At 27.9% G+C, this 24,934-nt stretch overlaps 3 protein-coding genes across 4 annotated transcripts; 2 read left to right on the top strand and 1 right to left on the bottom strand.

Moving 5' to 3' along the window:
- Nucleotides 1-134: 134 nt before the first annotated feature.
- Nucleotides 135-9,918, top strand: LOC124948637 (sodium leak channel NALCN). Of its 2 annotated transcripts, XM_047492518.1 has the most exons (29): nt 146-388; nt 627-760; nt 834-1,019; nt 1,097-1,320; nt 1,392-1,666; nt 1,777-2,024; nt 2,109-2,498; nt 2,616-2,807; nt 2,893-3,030; nt 3,101-3,307; nt 3,407-3,603; nt 3,674-3,796; nt 3,889-4,062; nt 4,128-4,307; nt 4,387-4,639; nt 4,732-4,899; nt 4,978-5,186; nt 5,255-5,375; nt 5,466-5,599; nt 5,730-5,895; nt 6,113-6,307; nt 6,384-6,601; nt 6,686-6,909; nt 7,019-7,155; nt 7,236-7,372; nt 7,487-7,637; nt 7,768-7,893; nt 7,993-8,167; nt 8,243-9,918. In XM_047492518.1, the coding sequence occupies exons 2-29, from the start codon at nt 656-658 to the stop codon at nt 8,416-8,418; spliced, it is 5,229 nt and encodes a 1,742-aa protein (XP_047348474.1). In that variant the 5' UTR covers nt 146-388; nt 627-655; the 3' UTR covers nt 8,419-9,918. The 2 variants fall into 2 exon arrangements, with proteins under 2 accessions (XP_047348475.1, XP_047348474.1); XM_047492519.1 differs by lacking the exons at nt 7,487-7,637; nt 7,768-7,893; nt 7,993-8,167; nt 8,243-9,918 and having other exon boundaries at nt 135-388; nt 6,686-6,905.
- A 79-nt stretch (nt 9,919-9,997) lies between these two features.
- On the bottom strand, nt 9,998-13,801 carry LOC124948263 (DNA replication licensing factor Mcm3). Its single transcript, XM_047491620.1, has 11 exons — nt 13,627-13,801; nt 13,435-13,547; nt 13,131-13,339; nt 12,916-13,046; nt 12,598-12,836; nt 12,275-12,517; nt 11,829-12,192; nt 11,432-11,736; nt 11,178-11,328; nt 10,609-11,090; nt 9,998-10,484 (listed from the first exon to the last, which is right to left on the bottom strand). The coding sequence occupies exons 1-11, from the start codon at nt 13,696-13,698 to the stop codon at nt 10,286-10,288; spliced, it is 2,508 nt and encodes an 835-aa protein (XP_047347576.1). The 5' UTR covers nt 13,699-13,801; the 3' UTR covers nt 9,998-10,285.
- Nucleotides 13,802-14,159: 358 nt separating this feature from the next.
- On the top strand, nt 14,160-23,946 carry LOC124948924 (protein dopey-1 homolog). Its single transcript, XM_047493259.1, has 22 exons — nt 14,160-14,616; nt 15,027-15,264; nt 15,348-15,625; nt 15,705-15,870; nt 15,992-16,181; nt 16,282-16,457; nt 16,524-16,796; nt 16,885-18,433; nt 18,501-18,763; nt 18,881-20,015; nt 20,081-20,506; nt 20,572-20,882; nt 20,990-21,191; nt 21,286-21,687; nt 21,774-21,907; nt 21,991-22,147; nt 22,326-22,697; nt 22,786-22,924; nt 23,006-23,177; nt 23,251-23,462; nt 23,550-23,702; nt 23,786-23,946. The coding sequence occupies exons 2-22, from the start codon at nt 15,209-15,211 to the stop codon at nt 23,917-23,919; spliced, it is 6,900 nt and encodes a 2,299-aa protein (XP_047349215.1). The 5' UTR covers nt 14,160-14,616; nt 15,027-15,208; the 3' UTR covers nt 23,920-23,946.
- Nucleotides 23,947-24,934: the final 988 nt, after the last annotated feature.

Here is a 24,934-nt window from a genome sequence, read left to right on the forward strand (position 1 = left end):
TAAAAATGTAAAAAATATATGTATGTGAATTAAATAAGTTTAAAAGAAAATTTGTAAAAATATTATATAAATCTAATATATTACATAAAACAAAGTAACGAAATAATAAAGACCGTTTATAAAATGATTAAGTTCGGTTGATAACAAATTTTGGAATATTGATTAGTTCTCAAGAAAATGGATCTGCTCATGCTCGCCGCGAAGTATTCAGCTGTCTGAAAAAGGCTGATCGCAGCTGAAAAATGTTCATTAGATCGACAATTTGTTAATGTTAAAATGTTTATTAAACGTTAATATTTTTTTTTTTGTTGTTTATTAATATTGAAATGTAGTCTATATAAAATGCCGTAAAGGCAGTGCTGTCATTATTCGAATTGCCAAAAGAAAGGTGCGTGAAAGTGTTGACATAACGAGATTTATTTTATATATGGAATTATTTGAATTTCAATTGACGTGTATAATTATTATATTACTAAGGAATATAAAGAGAAAATCAGTTTTTAATAAACATCTGAATATAATTGCAGAATATATAATGTACACATAAATGATAATTTGTTATATATTACTACGATCTTAGGATATATAGATACGTTATAGGTATAATGTCATTCATTTACTTTTAGGCATCACCATTGCGAATATAATACCAATTATGATGTTGGGGCGGAAACAGAGCCTCAAAGGGGAACCTGTCCTGGCTGATTATGGTCCGGAGGAGTCCCTCAATGAGAGCGCTGATATAGAATGGGTTAATAAGGTAAAAATAAATAATTGAATCAAATTTGTTAATGAAACAGTCCTTAAATTAATTATATTTTTTTTTTTTACAGTTATGGGTAAGAAGACTGATGCGGTCCTGTGCATTAATATCATTGGCTTCAGTTTGTTTAAACACACCAAAAACTTTTGAAGAAATTCCACCACTGCAATATATTACATTTGTTTGTGATTTGATAGTTACTTTCCTGTTCACTGCTGAAATGATAGCCAAAATGTATATTCGTGGAATACTGAAGGTAAATTCTTTACTTATATGTAGAAAAAAAAAACTATAGGATTTAACAGTATTTTTTATATTAAAAAATAATTCCAGAGAGAAAAATCTTATTTAAAGGATCACTGGTGTCAATTCGATGCCAGTATGGTGATTTTTCTTTGGCTTTCAGTCATATTACAAATGTTTGAAATGCTTGGCTTTGTCTTGAAGTTCAGTTATGCATCTATTGTACGTGCACCAAGACCATTGATTATGATACGCTTTCTTCGTGTTTTCCTTAAATTCTCCATGCCCAAGGCTAGAATTAATCAAATCTTCAAGTAAGGAAATTATAGAAATAATAAAGAATTATTTCAAGTACAAATACAAAAATAATATTTTTTCCTTACAGACGTTCGAGTCAACAAATTTACAATGTAACCCTTTTTTTCCTTTTTTTTATGTCTCTATACGGTTTACTTGGTGTGCAATTCTTTGGTGAACTTAAAAATCATTGCGTTTTAAACACTACAGATCCACATCATATTACAATAAATAGTTTGGCTATACCTGATACATTTTGTTCTACTGATCCAGAATCAGGATATCAATGCCCTGAAGGAATGATGTGTATGAAATTGGAGTTATCAAAATACATTATGGGTTTTAATGGCTTTGATGAATTTGGTAATATGTTATAATTAATGTTAAATAATTTTTCGTAAAAATAAATCTTTTTTATATTTACAATAATGAATATTTATATTATTAATTGATGTGATTTTTTTTTTTTTTAGCTACTAGCATTTTCACAGTCTATCAAGCTGCTTCCCAAGAAGGATGGGTTTTTATTATGTATCGTGCAATTGATAGTTTGCCTGCTTGGCGCGCTGTGCTTTACTTTAGTACTATGATATTCTTTCTTGCTTGGCTAGTTAAAAATGTTTTTATTGCTGTTATTACTGAAACTTTTAATGAAATTAGAGTGCAATTTCAACAAATGTGGGGTGTTAGAGGACATATCAGCAATAGCTCGGCATCACAGGTCATTTAAAGATCTATAATTCACCAATTAATATATATATTATATATTATATTATAAATTATGATCAAATTAATATCGTTTTAGATTTTAACTGGTGATGATAATGGTTGGAAATTGGTAACTTTGGACGAAAATAAACATGGAGGATTAGCATCACCAATTTGTCATGCAATCCTCAGATCACCACATTTTCGTATGGTCGTAATGTGTATCATATTAGCAAATGGTATAACTACAGCAACAATGAGTTTCAAACATGATGAGAAGCCAAGGCACACTTATTATGATAATTATTATTATGCTGAAATTGCTTTTACAATCTTTCTGGATTTAGAAACTTTATTCAAAATTTGGTGCCTTGGTTTTCGAAGTTATTACAAGCACTCTATCCACAAATTTGAACTGTTGCTTGCAATTGGCACAACTATTCACATCATTCCAGTCTGCTATCTTTCTGCATTCACTTATTTCCAGGTCTTTATATCTATCTCATTTTCATAATGAACACACACATAATATAATATACATTGAAAATATATTAAAGAAGAAAAAGAAACAGATTACTTTTTATTGGATATTTTTTTTCAACAGGTTCTCAGAGTGGTTAGATTAATTAAAGCATCTCCAATGTTAGAAGATTTTGTATATAAGATATTTGGACCTGGAAAAAAATTAGGTAGTCTTATCATCTTCACCATGTGCCTGTTGGTGATATCTTCCAGTATTTCTATGCAACTATTTTGTTTTTTATGTGACTTTACTAAATTTGAAACATTTCCTGAGGTAAAAAGTACAAAATTAAATTATAATAATTGTTAATTGCTCAAGGATTTATTATTTAATGATTTATATTGATTATTCTTCTCAGGCCTTTATGTCTATGTTTCAAATACTTACTCAAGAAGCTTGGGTTGATGTTATGGATGAAACTATGTTAAGAACACATGAGACTATGGCACCATTTGTTGCTGTGTATTTTATTTTATATCATCTCTTTGTCACATTGGTAATATTATCATTATTATACAAAATATTGTCGTAAATATATATTTAATTTTTAACTAATTCCTTTGTAGATTGTCTTAAGTCTTTTTGTTGCTGTAATTTTGGATAATCTTGAATTGGATGAAGATATAAAAAAATTGAAGCAATTGAAATTTCGTGAACAAAGTGCAGAAATAAAGGAGACTCTGCCATTTAGATTAAGAATTTTTGAAAAATTTCCTGATAGTCCACAAATGACTTGTTTGCACAAAGTACCATCAGACTTTAATCTTCCAAAAGTAAAAAAAAATTATATTTTTATCTCCTCTAGATAATTTCTATCTATTTTTTAATATATTCTTCTTAATTATATAACAGATATTGTTAATTTTTATTAGGTTCGTGAAAGCTTTATGCGGCAGTTTGTATTAGAAGTAGAAGACGATGAGAATGAAGGTGCAAAGAAGATAAATGAGACTTTTGATTCGAAAATAATATATAGAAAACAACGTCCTGTTAAGATATTGAATAATCCACCAAAAGTAAGGAATGTTGTTACCAGCTTAAAAAAAGCAGCTGTTATTTATATAATAAAGTAAGTCTATAAATTTTATTTAAATTCGCATTTTATCTTGTAATATTTTTTCAATTATAAAATTGTACAGCGATTCAAATAATCAGAGACTTCTATTGGGAGATTCTGCGATGATACCAGTTCCTGGAAAAGGACTTTTAAAGCCTCAGGGTACAGTTAGCAGTGCTAAGCAACTCCGTATTGATCAAAAGAAGTAAAATAACAATAATAATATGAATATATTTAAATGAAATTAATGTAACGAAGTGAATTTATATAAATTTAAAAAAATAATCTTACTGACAGATCTATAAGAAGAAGTGTTCGGAGTGGATCAATTAAATTGAAGCAAACTTATGAACATCTTATGGAAAATGGAGATATAGGAGGAATAAATAGAGTTAGCTCATCTCGAAGTAGACCACATGATTTAGATATTAAATTATTACAAGCAAAAAGACAACAAGCAGAAATGAGAAGGTAATAAATATAGATTATATTTATTAATGATTTATAGTTGTTAATAATTAAATTGTTTTTAATAGAAATCAACGAGAAGACGACTTACGAGAAAATCATCCATTCTTTGATACACCACTTTTCGCAGTACCACGTGAGAGTAAATTCCGTAAAATTTGTCAATTGTTAGTTTATGCAAGATATGATGCAAGATTAAAAGATCCTTTGACGGGGAAAGAAAGAAAAGTACAATATAAAAGTTTACAGTAAGTATTATTTTGGATCATTATTTTTTATATTTATTTGCTATTATTCAATTTTATGTATATAAATAATTTTTTTCAGCAATTTTCTAGGATTAGTTACATATCTCGATTGGGTAATGATATGTGCAACAACTTTATCTTGTATTTCTATGATGTTTGAAACTCCTCGATATCGTGTAATGGAAATTCCTGCACTACAAATAGCCGAATATGGTTTTGTAATATTCATGAGCATAGAATTAGCTTTGAAAATATTAGCGGACGGGTTATTTTTTACACCAAAAGCTTATATCAAAGACGTCGCTTCAGTTCTTGATGTTTTCATTTATATTGTAAGTTTTTTTTTTTAGATCAATATGATCAATTATTTGATTGTAAAAAAAATCATAATTTTTATAAATTTTTTTTTTTTGTTTTTCTTTAGGTAAGCCTTGTATTTTTATGTTGGATGCCCAAAAGTGTACCTCCAAATTCTAGTGCTCAATTGCTTATGATTTTACGCTGTGTCAGACCTTTAAGAATATTTACTCTTGTGCCACATATGAGAAAAGTTGTTTATGAGTTATGTAGAGGTTTCAAGGAAATATTATTGGTACATAATTAAATTAAATAGTTTTTAATAATCCTTAAATTTTTAAGTTATGTCCTCTAATATTGTAAAACTTTTTAGGTATCCACTTTATTAATACTGCTCATGTTTATATTTGCAAGTTATGGTGTTCAACTTTATGGCGGTAGGTTGGCACGTTGCAATGATCCTACTATTTTGAAACGAGAAAATTGTGTTGGAGTATTTATGAGAAGAGTTTTTGTAACAAAGATGAAATTAAGACCAGGACAGAATGAAAGTTATCCATCCATATTAGTACCTCGTGTATGGTAAGTTTTAATATATAACATTAATTGTTATTGTGTATTATGATACAAATTTTTACATTGTATTTTAGGGCAAATCCAAGAAGATTTAATTTTGATAATATAGGCGATGCTATGATGGCTCTTTTTGAAGTACTTTCTTTTAAAGGTTGGCTTGATGTTAGAGATGTCCTAATTAAAGCTCTTGGCCCGGTAAGTTAATCATTTTTGATTTAATAGAAGAAAGATCATATTACAAAATAAATATCTGCTAATTAAAGTAATTATGTGTACGTCATTTAGGTACATGCAATCTATATTCATATATATATCTTCCTTGGTTGTATGATTGGTTTAACTCTTTTTGTGGGCGTTGTTATAGCAAATTACTCTGAAAATAAAGGTACAGCTTTATTAACAGTTGATCAAAGAAGATGGTAAGTGTAATTTCGTATATTTACAACTCACGCAATGATTTTTTTTTTCTTTTTTTTTCTTTTCTTTTTTTTCTTTTCTTTTCTTTTTTTTTTTTTAAGAAAATATTACGTTATTCGTACTATCTTTTAGGTGTGATTTAAAAAAACGATTGAAGATTGCCCAACCCTTACATTTACCACCACGGCCTGATGGCAAAAAGTTTAGAGCATATATTTATGATATTACACAAAATATTTACTTTAAAAGATTCATTGCAGTAATGGTACTTATAAACAGCGGTCTGCTATACGTTTCTGTGAGTTGAAACTTAAACGTTATTCTGCTAATGATTATTCTTATTTATAAAAAAGGAAATTATATAAAGTGTGAAAAAAAAATGATATTTAAGTCATTGGTTCTGTTAAGAACTCAAAGACTGTTGCTTTGAATCATGTGTTCCTTACCGGCTACCATTAGACCGTGGTAAAAGTAACGTAATTATATTAATTGTATTTTATTTTATTTATCTCAAGTGGAGAATCGAGGAAAAACACACGGAAGCTCTAGCTACGGTGTCCACGATTCTGACACTAATCTTCCTCATAGAAGTCATTATGAAAAACATTGCTTTTACACCACGTGGCTATTGGCAGTCCAGAAGAAACAGATATGATTTGCTCGTGACAGTCGTGGGCGTTATTTGGATCATCATTCATTGTACAATGAAGGTATGTTAAAATAAATTTATTATTATAATTGTTTTAAAAATATAATATACAAATTAATTCAACTTCTCTTTTACAGAATGATTTATCATATCTTATTGGCTTCATGGTTGTAATTCTTAGATTCTTTACAATCACTGGCAAACATACAACACTCAAGATGTTGATGTTGACTGTTGGTGTATCTGTTTGCAAAAGTTTCTTCATTATATTTGGAATGTTCCTCTTGGTATTCTTCTATGCACTAGCAGGAACTATTATTTTTGGAACAGTAAAATATGGAGAAGGAATAGGAAGGTATAATATAGACAAATTTAAATGATACACAATAATTTTATAATTATTAAAAAATAAATCAATTTATATTTTGATATTTTACAGACGCGCTAATTTTGAATCACCCGTTACTGGTGTTGCTATGCTATTTCGCATTGTCACAGGAGAAGATTGGAATAAAATTATGCATGATTGTATGATTCAGCCACCTTACTGTACTCCTGCTGCTAATTATTGGGAAACAGACTGTGGAAATTTTCATGCATCCCTAATTTATTTCTGTACATTTTATGTAATTATTACTTATATCGTCCTAAATCTTTTAGTAGGTATGTTTAAATATAAAATATATTTGCTCTTTAATTCATTTGTAAATATTACAAATATAATAAATATACAAATATAAATTGTAAAATTATTGAAACTTATTTTTAACAGCTATTATCATGGAAAATTTTTCTTTATTCTATTCAAACGAAGAAGACGCATTACTTTCTTATGCAGATATTAGAAACTTTCAAAATACTTGGAATGTCGTTGATAATCATCAGAAAGGTGTCATACCAGTAAAAAGGGTATGTTTATAAAAAATGTCTACTTAACAATTTTTATATTTTATATTGTTACTTTTATATTTTATATTGATCTCCCATAGGTAAAGTTTATTTTACGATTATTGAAAGGAAGATTAGAAACAGATCCGCAGAAAGATCGTTTGTTGTTCAAATACATGTGTTATGAATTGGAAAGACTTCACAATGGAGAAGATGTTACATTTCATGATGTTATTAAGTATGTTTAAATAAATGTCAATTTAATATTCATATATATATATATATATATTAAAATCATATAAGATAATTCTATTCTGAATGGAAAAATATAATATATTATTTCTTTTTACAGCATGTTATCTTATCGTTCGGTGGATATTAGAAAAGCACTTCAGTTAGAGGAATTACTTGCAAGAGAAGAATTTGAATATATTATTGAAGAAGAAGTTGCAAAACAAACAATTAGGACTTGGTTGGAAGGATGTCTGAAGAAGATAAGAGCGGTAGGAGTATGATAAATAATTTCATTTATATTTACATAGTTCTAAATGCAAAAGTAAAACTTGAATTAAAGATCATAATGCTTTTAAATAATTTGTAAGAACAAAAAATCGATATAGATATGCATTTTAGAAGCAACAAAATAGTCTTATCGCAGGCCTTCGTGCTACAAATGATGTCGCTATAACTCCACAAGATTTTATTGAAGTTAAAAGTAAAGAAACAACCAAGGAACGTGAAGAAGAAGACGAAGGAAAAGTGAGTTATATGCATATACATATATGCGCGCGAGAGCGTATGTGTGTTACAAATATATTTATATTTCATAATTACAATGAATTATATTAATTTTATTAGGATGTAGATGGATTGCGTCATAAAGCAAAAAAGCCTGTAGTATTGCCAAGATCGGACAGTATTGGAAGTGGATCAGGTAGAAAGTATCTTGTTCCAACATTATCAGATCCTGCTTCTGTAAGATCTGATAAAGATAAAATCCCTCCATCCAAGAAAAGAAACAACAGGCCACCACGTAAATTAATTTCATTGAACTTTATCAACATTCTAAAGCATAATTTAATATCTCTAATTTCATTTATACTTTCAGCTACAGTAAAAAATAATTTGCCACATCTCACAGAAAATACAGAACAAAATAGACAGCAGAGAGAACCTGTAAATTCTAAATTAAGTACTCCTAAAATTTCTAGCGTTATGCTTGAAGTCCGAGAATGGTGGAAAGAACAATTAGCTTACAGTAGCGAATCCAGTGATGAGGATTAGAAGATGTACAAAAAAGATATTAGATAAACATATGTGTGTATATATATATACACGTGCGCGCGTGCACGCACGCACGCATACACACACACACACACACATATTAAAAAGAAAACAGAATAGATTACATAAAATTGAAGATGAAGTTAATATAATATACGTGCCTAACTATTTCAAATAATCGTCCTAATGGAGATTTTGTACGCCCATACGTCTTTTCAAACAATTGTTTGTCAAATATTCCATTTAAAATTATATATTTAAAAAAAAAGATACGTATTTATAATAGATTTTATATTTAGTGATTTTTTTTTCTATTGTAATTTACAGAAGGACTGATATCAGTATCACGTATAATCATACCGATTAATGTATAATTTAATTTTTGAATGTTTAAGGTTACTGCATGCAATAATGTACTGGGTTTTTTTTTTTTTTTTTTTTTTTTTTGAAAATTTATTTTAATCCGTAATCTTATACATGTATATTTTTACAAATAGTTCTCATTTTTATGTTTTTTAAAGTAGCCATAATCTATTTTTTTAAGAAACTATGAAATCACTGCCATATGGGATTTATAATTTATTGAACACCAATAGCTTCATTTTATTTTATATAACAAGTTTTAAAAAATTTGATAACATAGTTATCAATATTTTGTACTATTCAGTAACATTTTTTTTAAATTTATTTTGTTTAGAATATTGTTTAAAAAAATAAATTGTTCTTTTGTTTTACGATAATCTTGTAAATCATGTCATAAAAGTTGAATATCTATAACATAGAATGGAAAACAGATTTTATACTATAAATCATCAAATCATAGTTAAAATGTATTTATTTAATATTAAAAAAGATAATTATGAGAGAGAGATAGAGAGTACAATACACATTACATTTTTATGAATTAAAAAAAAATAAAAATGAAAAGGATTTTATCTTTGTAGGCTAAAGAAACTATATCACATTTATCACAAATTTTTAATAGTTCTCATAAAAAACGATTAAGTTTTGTACAATAGTAATATTATTCACAATTATACTCCTCCATAAAAATATTACAACAATAATAAATTGTTATTGATAACTTTCGCAATAATTGCGATCGGCACAAAATGTTTGTTATAACAATAGATGTAATACAAAGTTTAAAGGAATTTCTATAGAAGCACAATTTGAATTGGAATTAAATTTTAATTAAAATTAAATTTATATATGTTAAGATTAAAAAATAATAATATAGAGAATTTATTCAGGATTATTGAAGAGTGCCAGTACTTATTTAAACTGTTGTAAATGTAAAATGAGAACAATATATAATAAATAAATAAATTCATAATATAAAAAATAGATTGTATATATATGTAAAAGAACAAATAGAAGCAAAAGTAACTAACAAGGAACTTTTGTATAAAAATAAAAGAAAAATGAGATTATGATAATAAGATATGTGGGAAAATACCTGAATATTAGTTAAATATATTTAAAGTTATATATAATGCAGCAATTTATATATATATGTGTATATATTATATATATATATATATATATATATATATATATATATATATATATATACGCATATAATTACATGAAATGTAGAATAACATATTTATATAAAATCTGAAACTTAGCTATTGTATACTATATTGTGTTTATATTTCTGTAATAAATGTTGATTATTGTTGCTAGTTTACGTGCCAATGTGTTGTATTATATACATATAAAATTAATAAATGTTAATAGATAAAATTATTTTTAATTATATTACACAAAATTGTATAAAAAATATGGAGTACTATTAGAATATATTTTTAAATTTTACTTTAACAATACATGTATTATAAAATTATTAATTACGAAATTTAAATTATATCAGAAAAATATTATCATCTGCAGACATAATTTGATTATCATCCGTCATTTTATTAATCGCAGCAGTAATTTCGGAAAGTGTAAAATTAGGAGTATGTTGTGTATCCAAATAATTTCGAACTCTGGAAAGAGGTAAAGATTGAACTCTTTGTTCTTGGAATAATTTATGAAGTAGAGATCGAAAAACCTTCAACCTAAAAAGAAAAAAAAAAACAAAATATACATTACATGCATTATTCCCATTCCTTGTATATGATAAGATAAGTGATATTACTAGAATTCTTTTATTCAATACAAAATATCTATTATTTGTTATACCTCTCTTCTGTAATAGTTGCAGGTGATTCCTCTGTAATTGTTGCAGATGATTTCTCTGTAGAAGTTACAGCTTCTTCACTACTTTGAACTAAGCTCTGAGAGGCTGTAGTCGAAGAAGTAGCGGTTGTTTTTTGAGATCGAGATCTAGTAGTCCTTCTTGTAAATTCATCAACAGATTCATCAGTATCGCTCTTGTATTCATAAGGATCGCTAGTAGATCCTCCCGGTGCATCAAGATGTCTTCTTGAACGCTTTGCTCCTCTAACTGGTTCATCTTCATTACTATTTGTGCTAACATCACTATCACGTCTTCTACGTTTCTTTTTTTCTCTTTCTAGCACCCTCTTGAAATAAGCAAACTGTATCAATTCAATGGCTGCCTGAGCATCCTCAGCAGTAACATTTTTTGATAAACGTGCTTTTGCATGTGCAGTCGACAATCTAATCATTGTTTCTAAAGTACGAGCTGTTACAGGTTGCGTCTAAAAAATATAGCGTAGAAAAGAATAATAATATCATTTAATATCAATTATATAATATCATTTTATCTATAGAATATAATACGATACCCTTGCTACATCAGACTCAAGCATTTCTTCTGATCGAAGTTTCGAATATTCGTCGGCTATAACTTCACTGGCTTCTTCTGTTAATTTTGGTTTCATACAACGTGCTATATGAATATATTTTCTCATAAAAGTTATGCTCAGAATTTGATCACTAAAAAAATAAATTTATTTAATATAATATTACATATATGTAATATAAAATAATATATATATATATATTTTTTTTTTTTTTTTTTTTTTTTTTTTTAATATACCTTTTTGCACATGACTGCCCATGCAACATAGGATCATATTTCTGATAGACTTGTTTTTCTATTTCTTCAGTAAGTTCTTCATCCTGATTTTTAGTTGTTAACATATCTAATTTACTACTCAATGGTAAAGCTTCTCCATCTTGTTCTATTGGATTTCTGTATCTATGCATTCTCACAACATGATCACTGATTACATGATCCTGTTCTGAATCTATTATATCTAACATTACGAATAACAAATCAAAACGTGAAAGCAGAGAATCTTGCAATCCTATATTTTCCATTGGTGTTTTGTATTGGTCATACTGTAAAAATATATACTTATAATTACATGAAGTTCTTATAAAGTAAAAATTAAATTTAAATTCAACTTTTTATCCAAATATAATTTTGTTACCCTTCCATAAACAGGATTTGCAGCAGCTAAAACCGAACAACGTGCATTTAGACTAGCATGAATACCAGCTTTAGCAACAGTAACTTTTCCTTGTTCCATCACTTCATGAATTGCAGTCCTGTCAAGATCTGACATTTTATCAAATTCATCAATACAAATAACACCGCGATCAGCCAAAACCATAGCACCTGCTTCAAGTCTACGTTCTCCAGTTTCTTGATCTACTGTAACTGCAGCTGTTAAACCTACACCAGATGAACCTCTGCCGGTAGTTGCTATAGCACGTGGGGCAGTACATAAAACGTATCGTAAAAGTTGAGATTTTGCGACAGATGGATCTCCTATGAGTAGAACATTAATATCTCTACAAACAATATGGAAATTTTAGAGTTTTTGAAAAATATAAGTGAAAATTATCGTATTCTATTAATTTTCTGTGATAGTACCCTCTGAGTCTTGTACCATTAGGTAAAATTTTTTCTACACCACCAAGCAAAAGACATAGAATAGCCTTCTTTATGTACTCATTGCCATGTATGGAAGGTGCTAAAGATTTACTTAAAAGTTCAAAAATATTTTTGCATGGATTACTTTTAGCTAATTTTTTACACATTGCTACATCATCATGTGAAATAGAGAGACTAGCTTCTTTGCTTAATTGCATAATATTATTGGCAATTACAACTGTCCTGTAGGAAATGAAAATGAATTATAATGTACATAAATGATATTTTCATTTTTATAAAAAAAAAATATTTTATTTAAAAACCTAAATGTGCCATTTGTATAGCCTCCTTGTTTTCCTGGAAGACACCTATAATTTCCTACAACTTGAACTCGATCTCCTGGTTTACATAAATCTACTAAGTCATTATCACATATGATATCAACACTACGTGGCAATTGTCCAGCTGGTGCCTTTTCAGGCATTTCTTGGATCGTAAGAGTTTGATGATCTTTATATGTAGATAGGCCAAATTCTGTCTCAAGTGGATTTCCATCTTCATCCTTAAATAAGAAATATCTATTGTAAATAATGTAAAATACTTAGCAAAAAATATTTTTAAATAAAAATAAAAGTAATTACCGTAGTAGGATATACAGCAGATTGTGGAAATGCTTCTATTGAAGTTAAATCTGTATAAGCTCTTTCGATTACTGTTTTCGTTGTACTACAATAATGAACACTACGAACAACTTTAGGTTTCACAAAGGAACCTTAAATAAATAAATTAGAAATATGACCAATGATATTTTATTTTAATTGTATATAATAAAATATATATAAATGTATATACTTACATTTTGTCACAATACCTTCGATACATACTAAATTACCCAAAAAACGTGAAGTTAATGTTCTTGGTGTGACGTGCTTGTTTCCAAAACTTCCCTCAAATGCTATAAAAAAATCTACATTTCCTTTAGCATAATCTGTATCTACATTAGCAACAAATTGTCTTAATGCATTTTGAAATGCTAATTGTTCCTCAAAAGAATTATTTAATAAACTGTAATTATAAAAATAAAGTTAAAAAGTATGAGATTTATACTTAGCAATTATGATAGGATTTTGCAAAAGAATTTTTAATCAAATTTTCAGTACCTAATAGCACGTGGAGGATTTTTTCTTCTTAAATCATTAATATTTACATATAATCTATATTTATTTTCTTCAATCATATTTTTAACCAGATTGGCATATATACCCTGATCTTCCTGTAATAATTTAATATACATTTTGATCATTTTATTCAATTGACATGATATAAGAATAGAAGATATTTAAATTATATACCATGTCGTCCAAAAAGTCAACATATTCTCGTTGTAATTCTTCAAGTCTTTGATCTATATCGATTGAAGTCATATTTATCGATAATTATGTTTCTTGTTTATTTAAAATAATTAAATGAAACACATAAAATAATAGCAATAAATTCAACAACTCAAACGAGTTAGTATATACTGATTTTACGCGGGAAAACTGAGTAACCATGAGGTTCGTTTTCATATACACCTATCGCATTTGAGGGTTTTCATAAAAACGAACGAACCAATCAAATTCAACTTGCATGTATATTATTATTATTATCTTTCCAATATCAAATTAATATATGTATTTGATTAGTATAGATTTTATTATTATAGAAAAATTATAGATATTATATTTTATATTATAGAATAGTATAGATATTATCAATGTGGAATTATATTCAAGTTAATAATTATTAGAAATTTATTTAAATATATCATTCATGTTATTATGGTTTCGACTAATTTAAGAGATTGAATGATAATGGTGAAATTTATGTTCGACAAAAGTGAAAATATATATTTTAATTTACTTTTAATTAATTCATATAAATAATTCCTTAAAAAATTTATTCTAATTAAATTTTTATAATTTTATAGATCCATTCCTCGCTCACGCTTGTAGTTCATATTTTGTTCATACCTATCGCTGAAGTTATACACGCTTCGAGCGAAAGGTTATGAATAGCCTTAAGTTTTTATCATTTAAGACTTATTATAAAGCCAACTTCAGTCTACTGCATAAGCATATAGAATAAGGTGTTAAGAGCGGGCAGGAAGTAGTGAGAACGAGGAAGAGTAAGAATAAGGGAAGAAAGGGAGATACAACTTGGGTATATGTGATAAAAAATTCGAAGAAACGGAAATTTTTCTATATTTTTTATGGATTTAATTCTACTTTGTAAAAATCTGGAAGATAGCGAATCCTGCAAGTGGTTTATCATAATTCACATTATCCCCATGATATTGAATCGTATGTTGATATAATAAGCTTTAATTTATCCTTGACAACATATGTAAATTTGAAATGTCAACACAAAATATCAATTGTTTTTTTAAAATAGTAAAAATATTGTAGATACAAAGTGTTTCTTTTGTAATACATTAATTACAAAATCAGCCATATTGACTTGAAAGTTTAACAAAACTGCGTTCTTTTATATCATATATTTCTAAAAGAAAGATTTTTCCAAATAAAATATATACAATTTTTGTATTTCTATTGCTTTGGTTATCAGAATTTATCATTTTATTATTGTATATGTCTGTATATGAGTGAAAAAAAAATTTATTTCCTTATGAGATTTGTAATATCGATAATTTTTATGTACTATAGAATATATAAAATTTGTAGTTTAAATTATTCTTCATTTTTAATTGCAGATCGTGGAACATGTTTTTATTTACTTATAACACGTGCCATATAATAAGAATTACTTATAATATAAAAGAACTGTCAAAGTTACCATCAATGTATCAAATAACTGATAATATAAATAGATTTTAATTATAATTAAAAGCTAGAAAATATTTTATTTAAACAGATTAATACATAATCAATAATCATGGGTTCCATTACTATGGAAGAATGTGAACTTATGAAAGATTCTAAATATCGCGTGTAAGTATTATTAAAAAGTAATAAAAGTATTTAAAATGATACTGATAATAGCTGATAATTATGTTAAAATTTTATCTATTTAGCTATGTCTCTGCTGTAGACAAGGCTTTAAAAAATTTTGAATATACTAGCGAATGGGCAGATCTTATTTCTGCGCTTGGTAAATTGAACAAAGTATTATTAAATCATATGAAGTTTCCAGTAATTCCAAGGAGAATAAAAATATCAAAGAGATTAGCACAATGTATGCATCCTGCTTTGCCTTCTGGTGTTCATTTAAAAGCTTTGGAAACTTATGATACCATTTTTAAATGCATGGGTACAAATAGGCTTAGCCATGAACTTTTTATATATAGTGCAGGTAATTTAATTTCGATATGTGTATCTTGAATGGCTCTAAAATAGAAATTTATAATTATTATTATTATTTATTCTTTAAGGTCTTTTTCCATTATTGGGCCATGCTGCTATGAATGTAAGACCATCTTTATTGACTGTATATGAAACTCATTTTGTACCCCTTGGAGAAAGACTAAGACCAGGATTGAGTGGATTTTTAAGTGGCGTACTTCCTGGCTTAGAAGATGGTTCTGATCATTTTGATAGGTATAATTAAAATCTATTGATATTAAAATTCATAGTTTGTGAATGTATAATCTTTATCAATATAAATTTTTTTAAATCATTCAATTGTTCTCTAATATTAAGAAAAATTAATTGTTATTAGAACTAACTCTCTGTTAGAGAAAGTATGTGAAGGAGTAGGTGCAGAGCATTTTTATGCATGCTTATGGGATTGTTTGGCTTCAAATTCTGGAATACGTTTACCTGCTATATCTTTTGTACTGTCACATTTGAATAAAAAAATACCTATGGAAGAGCAGAAATTTATTATGGGTACTGACAGTGATATTATGGTAAATATTTAAAAGTCCAAAAATTACAAATTTGTAGAACATAAAACTTACAATATATATTTGCATATTATATACAATATTAACTTTTGTTCTAATTAAGATTACTGCGTTATGCGCTGGAGTACAGGATAACTCAGTTCTAGTACAAAGAAGTGCTTTGGACTTATTATTGGTTGGTTTTCCTGTACACAATAGTTTATTGTTATATAAGGATATGGTATTATTAATTACAGCTGCTCTTACTACGATATTGAGAAGAGACATGAGCTTGAACAGGTAAACATTTTTAAATAAATAAAATATTTTTAAATATTGAACTATTATATTATGTAATTTTGTTAGGCGTCTATTTGCATGGCTTTTGGGAACTGAAGTAAATACATCAATCTTAAAAACGAAAGCTCCTTCAACGACCAATGAAGTTCTAGAGGATGCAGCTACTTATTTTGATACATATGCAAAAGAAATGTTAATTGAAGCTATTAAATCATTATTGAAAAATAGTTGCGAAGAAAATCCTCAAGATTTAAAACCATATAGAATATTAGTTTCATTATTAGATAAATCAGATATTGGACCAATAATCTTAGATGACATTTTGTTTGAAATATTTAGGTAAAAAAAGCACGTTTATTATATAATTATTTAAAAATAATATTAAGTATATTAAATTTGATTAATTTTTTATAATTTGAATTTATAGAACTTTTTATATTGCTTGCGGACAGTCAAGTAGAATACCAAAAACCAATGAAGTGGTCAAATCAGCAAATTTGCTATTTTCAACATTAGAACCGTCTTATGTTTGGATACACTGTGGTTTTTTGTTTGAAAAAGCTTGTCAAGCTAGGATTAAAACTCAGTGTGAAATCAAAGAAACGATTGTTAAATCTATTGGTTGCGGAATGCCAAATTTGATTGAAATATGCATATTAACAGAATTTCTATTAGATACTGTATCATTGGACACATTTATAGATACCCCTTCTGATCATTTACCTACTTTGTTTTACAATATTATTAGTAAATTATTGTGCCATATTGATCTGCTTTCTTGTATGGAAATCTCAAAAAGTCTTCAACTATGTGCGAAGATTCTATCCAAAGTACAACCAACAATCGCGACAACACAAACAGACAAGCGTGAAATAGATGCAAAATTGGATTCTTCTCAAAATAATGCTACTACAAGTAGCAATGATAATTCTTTGATTGCAATTCCATTGGAAAAAAGTCAATCAGATAGTAAATTAAACAAAGCTGATACTATGAATAGTTCTTATAATGAAAAAAGTCCAAATCTTAGAAGAAGAGCAAATTCTGGTGGTACTACTAAAAGAATTGAAAAAAAATCTAAGAAGAAAGGAAGTAGAAGTACTTCTAAACTGAATGATGCTTCTGTAACACAAACTGACAACATTAATGTTTCAATTAATGAAGATTTTAAATTATTATCAAGAAATAAAAGTATGGAAAATATACAGACAAATTCTGAAGAAAAAGAGAAAAATGTGTTGGAAGAAAAATCAACGATATTAAATCGTAATTCTGTGTACAATTATATGGATTCTACGAATTCATTAATAAAAGAAACATCTTCAGCATTTCAAGCTCAACATTCGATGCTGGAAAAATGTTTACGTCAATATGAAATTTTTTATGTGAAATTAATTAGTAACAGAGTACTTGCTAAAGAAAAGACTGTACAGAATATGTTTGATAGTTTATTAATTTCTTGTCCTAGAGAAAGTTTTAACGAAAGAATGCATTATTTAGAACTTCTATTGAACTCCAGATTAAATTTGGAAGATTCTGGGTTCTTCAGTCAAGATTTATCTGTTGTTGAAGACATTAAATGTTTTGATATTCTTCACTCATATACTGACACAATAGCTCAATCTGAATGGGAAGAATCTGTTAAAATTGCATCAACTTTACTTGTTGAATTATCAACTTTCCCAAAATATTTTCTTTCTGGAGATGGTTTATTGCTGGAAGATGAACCAAAAGGAGCAATTGTCTTTCCTGATTGGCTAAAGGTCTTGATTGTATGTGCTTGCTGGTTAGGAAAACAACCAACATTGCAATTAACGAGTATTGCAACATTGCTAGATTTAATAGCATTGTTAAAGGCACATAGTGATATAGAAATATATCCAAAAAGTGGAGAAGGTGTAACAACTGTAGTTATGATACCATTATTAAAACAGTGGCATATAACTTACTTAATACAGTATACCAACGTATTTCAAGTAAGCATTATTTTGATTATTTAATAAAATAATAAATTATCATTATTTAAGTATATTTTGATTTAAGGTGTTAGCACATTCTTTGTGGCATCATCTTGGTGAGTTACCTGCTCATAAATACAGGATGAGATGTGTTGAGTTAATGCATGAATTACATCATGCTTTGCATGATTCCTGTGATGCCGTTGAAGATGTAATAGGATCTGCACTTGCATCTGATAACATGGAGAAAAAGATAGAAGCGTTCAATAGATTTGCAACCTTATGGCACCTTGGACGAGAAATTGAAACAAATCCTAGACTACGCGGGTGCTTACGAGCATTCGACCAGTAAGAATTTCATTTTTATAATTCTATGTATTAAAATTGATCGAACACGTTTTATTTAACATAAATAATTTTGTAAAATTATATTAAATTCTTAATATAGATATAAATGTATTTCAGGTCCTTGTTAAAAATGTTAGATAATCTTCAATTATCAGATAATTCACCATTGAAATTACTTGCACAGTCTTGGCTTCTTCATTCACTTATGCGAGGAGATATTTCCCGTATATTGGATCCATTACTAACTATGTTATTAGATCCGTCTACATGTCGTATGAGTGTCCTCCATGTTAGTATACAACATAGTAATACTGTTTTAACAAAAAATGATCCTGTTGAAGAAAAATCCGAAATACAAGATGATACAGAAGGTGCTGCTAAGATATATGCAATTAGTTCTGTAGATGGTAATGTTATATATCATGTTAGCGATGGCATGAATGAGGATAAAAAATCAAAAAAGGAAAAAAAGAAAAAAAAATCTATAAATCCTGTAAAAGTAAAAAGAATATTTGCTGTTACAACATTAGCTACTGGTGATAATTGTAATCATTATGTTACTGAACGAAATCAGTTTATGAAGGAATTAGAAGTTCCACCTAGTATTTCTGGCAATCGTAAAATTTCAGTATTTGTAAATCCTCTGTCAATAAATTGTAACGAAAATTCAAATGATTCGTTAACAGAGGATGACTCTTTTTCCAGTATGAAAAAATCAAATTTGACAACAGAAATATTAAAAAATGCTACTAGATTTAAAAAAATAGATTTTGATAAAGGCTCTACAGCTAGTCTTGATGAGAGTCTCTTTGAATCTGCTAATTCAAGTCTCAAAGGAAAGGACAAAAATGCTTTAAAAAAAATGAATGGCGACATAGGGTCATCATTGGATTCTATTACAAATAGTTTTGATTCTAGTAGTCCAGAAATAAACAATAAGCAAAATAAGCCAAAAAAAGAACATATTATGATATCAGGCGGTTCAAGAGAAGTAGCAGGAACTATTTTAAAAGGCAAATATCAAAGTACTAATGAATTTACGACAGGCTATGATGTACATGACGTAGGAAGCTTTGAAACAAGTGCTGAAGTTCCTAGTTGGACAATGGAGGGTGAAGAAGGTGATATTGACTTGAGTACTACAGCAGAAGAATATTTCAGTAATTCTAGTACAACTAGCATTGTAGAAGAAATATTGAATGAAGTTCTTGATCGAGTAATGCAAATATGTGATGTTGAAACTAGTAAGAATGTAAGTAATTTAATATTATTAAACTTTTTGAATATATATTTCCTTACAATGAAATTTCTTTATAGACGGATGACGTCATACAAAATAATGTAAAAGTAAATCGCAATTCTGGAGTAGGTGTTCACAATCTTCACTCTCATATGCTTCTTTATTGTGGAGTATATGATTCAACAAGAACCTTATATGCTTTACGTACATTGAGAAATGAACTTATAACAAATACTAGAATGTTTCTGTGTTGTGCGGCAACAACTGGTGTCGCTAATGCGACAAAAAATACAACATTATTAAATTTATTAGCTAGACATAGAAAGAGTGTATTTGGAAGAAACTTTCATGGTGATGTAGCTTATACAGAATTTATAGCAGCCTACAGAAGTAGCATGTATTTGGAAGTTTTAATTAGTGTCTGTCTTTATTTTGCTAGAAGTTATTATCCTAATTTAGGACAAATGAGACTCACACAAGAAGAAATTTCTGGAAATCGACAAGTAAGTATTGATATATTACAAGATTATACATATTAGTTATTTTATTAATTTTTATTTCTTTAAAGGTACAACTTGCAAGTGCAGAACTGTTAACTTTAATATTCTCTGAACTAATTCATATTGTACGAGATTCTGGAAAAGGTTTTAGTTGTTATATAGTAGATTTACTCGCTAAATGCAAAGTGCAAAAAGTTGCACTTCATTGTCTTGTATCAAGTGTGATGAGTATGAAAAATGCAAATAAAGAGAATGAAGAAATCTTTACATTCACCGAAGAAATAATATCGTTTAATGATCCTATTATAGAAAATGAAATTAATAAATGCAAATATAGAGCAAGTGATCACACTGAAGCTTTTCAAATACAACTCTTAAGGTAATAAAGTGTTTCAGAAAAAGTCAGTACGATTTGTGAAACATAACATATTTTTTATACCGTATTACTGTTGTTTAGATTGTTTATAACGTATTACTGTTGCTTAGGTTGTTGTTAGCTTTGATAATGTTAGAACATCAATGTAGTATACAAAAAGGAGAAGAAATTGGTGTTATGACAACATCTATACCAAGTACCCCAACTCGATCTGTTTCAAGCTTAACAGCTAATAGCTTGAAATATGTACCTGGTATTCCAATTCCACAACAGTCAATGTTTCTTAATAGCATTCTTAGTGCATTACAATTGGTTTGTTCTATATATCACTTGTAACAAATTATTAATGAATATTACATAATATATAATAAAAATCTTTTTTCACTTAATTATGATATTATTTTAGGAACATATGAGACATCTGCATCAACATTGGACAACTCTTGTTACATCTAGCCTGCCATTTATGGGCTCATCATTAACGTCTATAGTAACATCAGTGATTCATCAACTATGTTATAATATTGAACATTTAGCTTCTTATTACATCAATGAAGAAGCAACTCTGCTTTCAAAATTGCAAGATATAAGCACAGTTGAATGCTGCTTACCTGCTGATTATACAGTCACACATTTAGAAGCACTAACATTTTTGCTTCATTATTGTTTACTGGATACTTCACAACAAATTGGTTTCTCATTTAATCAACCATTAAGTGGTACCGTTCAAACTGGTGTACCTGGTGCAAATCCTGGACAAATTTTTAGTAATCTTATTCATGTTTTTATGCCAAGTCCGCTTTCGTCGGTAAGATAAACATATAAAATTATTTCTTCTGTATGTAAATATTAATAAATTATTTAATAGAAATTTCATTGATTTAATATATATAGGAACTTACATCAAAAGAGAAAAATGGGGCAAATGAATTACATCAACATGCGAGAAGAACAGCATTAAGTCATTTACCAAGAATAATTGCTTCACTTTCAACTTTATGGCAAGCAGTTTTAGCTACAAAGGACAAGTTCGTATAATATTCGCATTTATACAAAATTATTTATTATGATTATATCAATATTTATTTTATCATTTTTATTTTTAATACAGTGAACAAGCAACTTGTGTAGTTGGCAGTCCAAGAATAGTGAAGCATCAACTATTAGAACTTCTATCACCTATATCTTTTCATCATGGAGTAAACTTTCTTGCTGCAGTTGCAGTTGCTTGGCATGAAAGGCGACAATCTACTGCTTCTTCAAAGAAGGTAAAGTCACTATATTCTCATTATATTTCTAAATGCAATATGTTTTATTTCTTATATTGATCTGTATATTAAGTATATGCTAAATATTTTCTTATATTTATTAAGTTTTAATTTTATTAAAAATTTTTAAAAATATATGCTAATTAATGTTATTATATGAATAAATATGTATATATAGGTACTCCCAGAAGCTTGTCCAAATCAACAAGTAATGGTACATTTAGTTAGTGCCATACGTGTTATACCAATTGATACATTAGTTCAAACAGTACATCAAGTAGTAAAGACGCCACCCCCAATTCATGGTGTTAAGCAAGATTTTTCATTAGAAGTTTCTGTGTTAGAATTACTTTATGTTTACATGCAAAGTAATGCTTCACAGTCACTTATTGAATCGTGGGCATCATTACTTGGCTTATTGAAAGATGGTTTATCCTTAACAGCACCTGCCCAATTCTTATTATTAGCAATCTTAAATGAATATGTACAAAAATGCCCTCCCATGCAGGAGAAAAAAGATATTAGGGACTTACAAGATGTATCCGCAAAGGTAATAGTTGATTTTTAGAGTTTATAGTTTCGTATTTTCTCATGTATATTTTACTATATATAATAAATATTAAATTATTGAATTCCAGTTAATTGAATCATGTTCACAAATAGCTGGAGCATGTTTAGAACAAACAACATGGTTAAGAAGGAATTTAGCTGTACGCGAAGATGTTTTTGAAGTTGTTGAAGGTTCTTCGGAAGGTAAAGAAGGCAAAAGTGGTGCTGGTAAGTAATTTAAAAATTTTAATTTTATTATTTTCACGATTTATACAAATCATTATCGATAATAATTTTCTTTCGTTTTAGTAACACCAGGCACACCTCCAAATGTAGCTTATAGTGTTCAAGCACAAGGAGTTTTAGCTGAAATATTAGCACCTTTATTAGATGTCAGTTATGGCTCACAAGAAAAAGAAAGAGTTGTTACGTTACTTACGAATCTTATGTATAATGTTACACCGTATCTTAAAAATCATACGTAAGTTCAATAAAATTATAATCTAAAAGTAAATTGAAACTTTAATAGTTAAATTTATATTTTTTACTTTTAGGATGAAAAATATTGCATCATTCACAGCTTGTTCTCAATTACTAAGTTCTCTTTCCGGATATCAATATACTAGAAAAGCTTGGCGTAAGGATGTGCTTGATTTATTACTTGATCCTGCATTCTTTCAAATGACGCCTGCATGTTTACCATATTGGAGAACAATTATAGATAATCTAATGACACATGATAATACCACTTTCCGAGATTTAATGAGTATGCAGAGTTTTTCTTTTTATTTATTTATTTTTTTTTGTCCTCTCTATACGCGAAAAGATTTATATAAAAATATTTATTATTTAGATCGCGTTTCAATGGCACAAAGTAGCAGCATTAGTATTTTTTCCACGAGAGAACAGGAATATGAACAAAAAGCACAACTTTTGAAGAGATTGGCTTTTGTAATTTTATGTAGTGAAATGGATCAATATCATAAATATATGCCAGAAATTCAAGGTATGTATGATATATCAAGGTGTGTATAATATATTCAATATGGCTTAAAAAAAAGAAAATGTTATATACATTTATTTTATTAGAACGACTTGCTGATAGTCTACGTCTACCGCAAGTGATACCATCAATTCAGGCACAAGTATTTTGTGTTTTCGAGTATTACTTTTACGAATGTCACCACACATGCTACTTCTCTGTGGCCTGTTATAGTCAGTGAACTGTACAAGTTTTTCTATACATCGAACATGAATTAAAACACAGACAGCGAGGAATTTAGGTATGTTTTGAAACTTTTATATTCATAGCATCTGGAATGAAATATGTGCTTGTGGGATAATTATGTTGCTCTTTATGCATGATGGATTTTAATATATACAATTGTTGAAAGCTAAATATTTTTCAATCAGAGAGATAGAAATTTATAACATATAACAATTTCTTTTTTTTTTTTTTTTTTTTTTTTTTTTATGCATGATACATGAATACATTACACATAGATTGATATAAATTATTTGAATTTAATTATATATTCTTTACATATAAATAATTACTTATCACTTATATAGTATTAGTATAAAACATACTATAAATTATCGTTCGCATATAAAAGCATTTGTTTAATATTAGAAATTATAAAGATCAAGTAATTATTATAGTATATTTAAAATGTAGCGTGTTTGTTTCCTTCTGGATTATACATTAGAAGTTTACATCCAAACCCGTATGCTGCAGTCCAATCCTAATTTGCCTACATAATTTTCCTCTAACATGGATAAATACCTAATAACATATTGTTTTTGAATTTGTTATGGCATTCGCGATTTGATGGGATTTGTGATGCCACCATGAATTTGATTGGTGTTGGGACATCAGTCGTCAGAGCAGGTAATTACAAGGCTAATGTGTTTTTCATTGATCTTGTCCTGTTTTATGTATGCATTTTTTTTTTTTTAACATAAATTCAAGGAGATAATATAATGCTAATATATTAATCCTATTTAAATCATTATGTACGCTATTGTGTATAAAAGTTATAAGTTGTGGCAGTAGATGGTAAAAAATAATAATTATTATTATTTAAATAGTTCTCATTATTATTGGCGATAACCATAAAGTGCAAAAAATGCTGTAAAATGTATCAATGATGCTTACAATATATTACGAATGACATTAGTTATGGTCAGAACCCTTGAGTTTCTGTTTTTTTTTTTTTTTTTTTTTATATTTTGATA

This window comes from Vespa velutina, chromosome 4, assembly GCF_912470025.1.
Source record: "Vespa velutina chromosome 4, iVesVel2.1, whole genome shotgun sequence".
NCBI classification, from domain to species: domain Eukaryota; kingdom Metazoa; phylum Arthropoda; class Insecta; order Hymenoptera; family Vespidae; genus Vespa; species Vespa velutina.

What these genes read in the sequence shown, in the direction of transcription:
- LOC124948637 (XM_047492518.1), top strand. Translation starts at nt 656, where the DNA reads ATGATGTTGGGGCGGAAACAGAGCCTCAAAGGGGAACCTGTCCTGGCT. An exon ending in TAATTAAAGCTCTTGGCCCG is followed by an intron (nt 5,376 to 5,465) that starts GTAAGTTAATCA and finishes TACGTCATTTAG; the next exon opens with GTACATGCAATCTATATTCA. An exon ending in CGTCCTAAATCTTTTAGTAG is followed by an intron (nt 6,910 to 7,018) that starts GTATGTTTAAAT and finishes TATTTTTAACAG; the next exon opens with CTATTATCATGGAAAATTTT.
- LOC124948263 (XM_047491620.1), bottom strand. Translation starts at nt 13,698, where the DNA reads ATGACTTCAATCGATATAGATCAAAGACTTGAAGAATTACAACGAGAA. An exon ending in CTGCTGTATATCCTACTACG is followed by an intron (nt 12,837 to 12,915) that starts GTAATTACTTTT and finishes TTCTTATTTAAG; the next exon opens with GATGAAGATGGAAATCCACT. An exon ending in AATGGTACAAGACTCAGAGG is followed by an intron (nt 12,193 to 12,274) that starts GTACTATCACAG and finishes TATTGTTTGTAG; the next exon opens with AGATATTAATGTTCTACTCA.
- LOC124948924 (XM_047493259.1), top strand. Translation starts at nt 15,209, where the DNA reads ATGGGTTCCATTACTATGGAAGAATGTGAACTTATGAAAGATTCTAAA. An exon ending in AGAAGGCAAAAGTGGTGCTG is followed by an intron (nt 22,925 to 23,005) that starts GTAAGTAATTTA and finishes CTTTCGTTTTAG; the next exon opens with TAACACCAGGCACACCTCCA. An exon ending in CCGTATCTTAAAAATCATAC is followed by an intron (nt 23,178 to 23,250) that starts GTAAGTTCAATA and finishes TTTTACTTTTAG; the next exon opens with GATGAAAAATATTGCATCAT.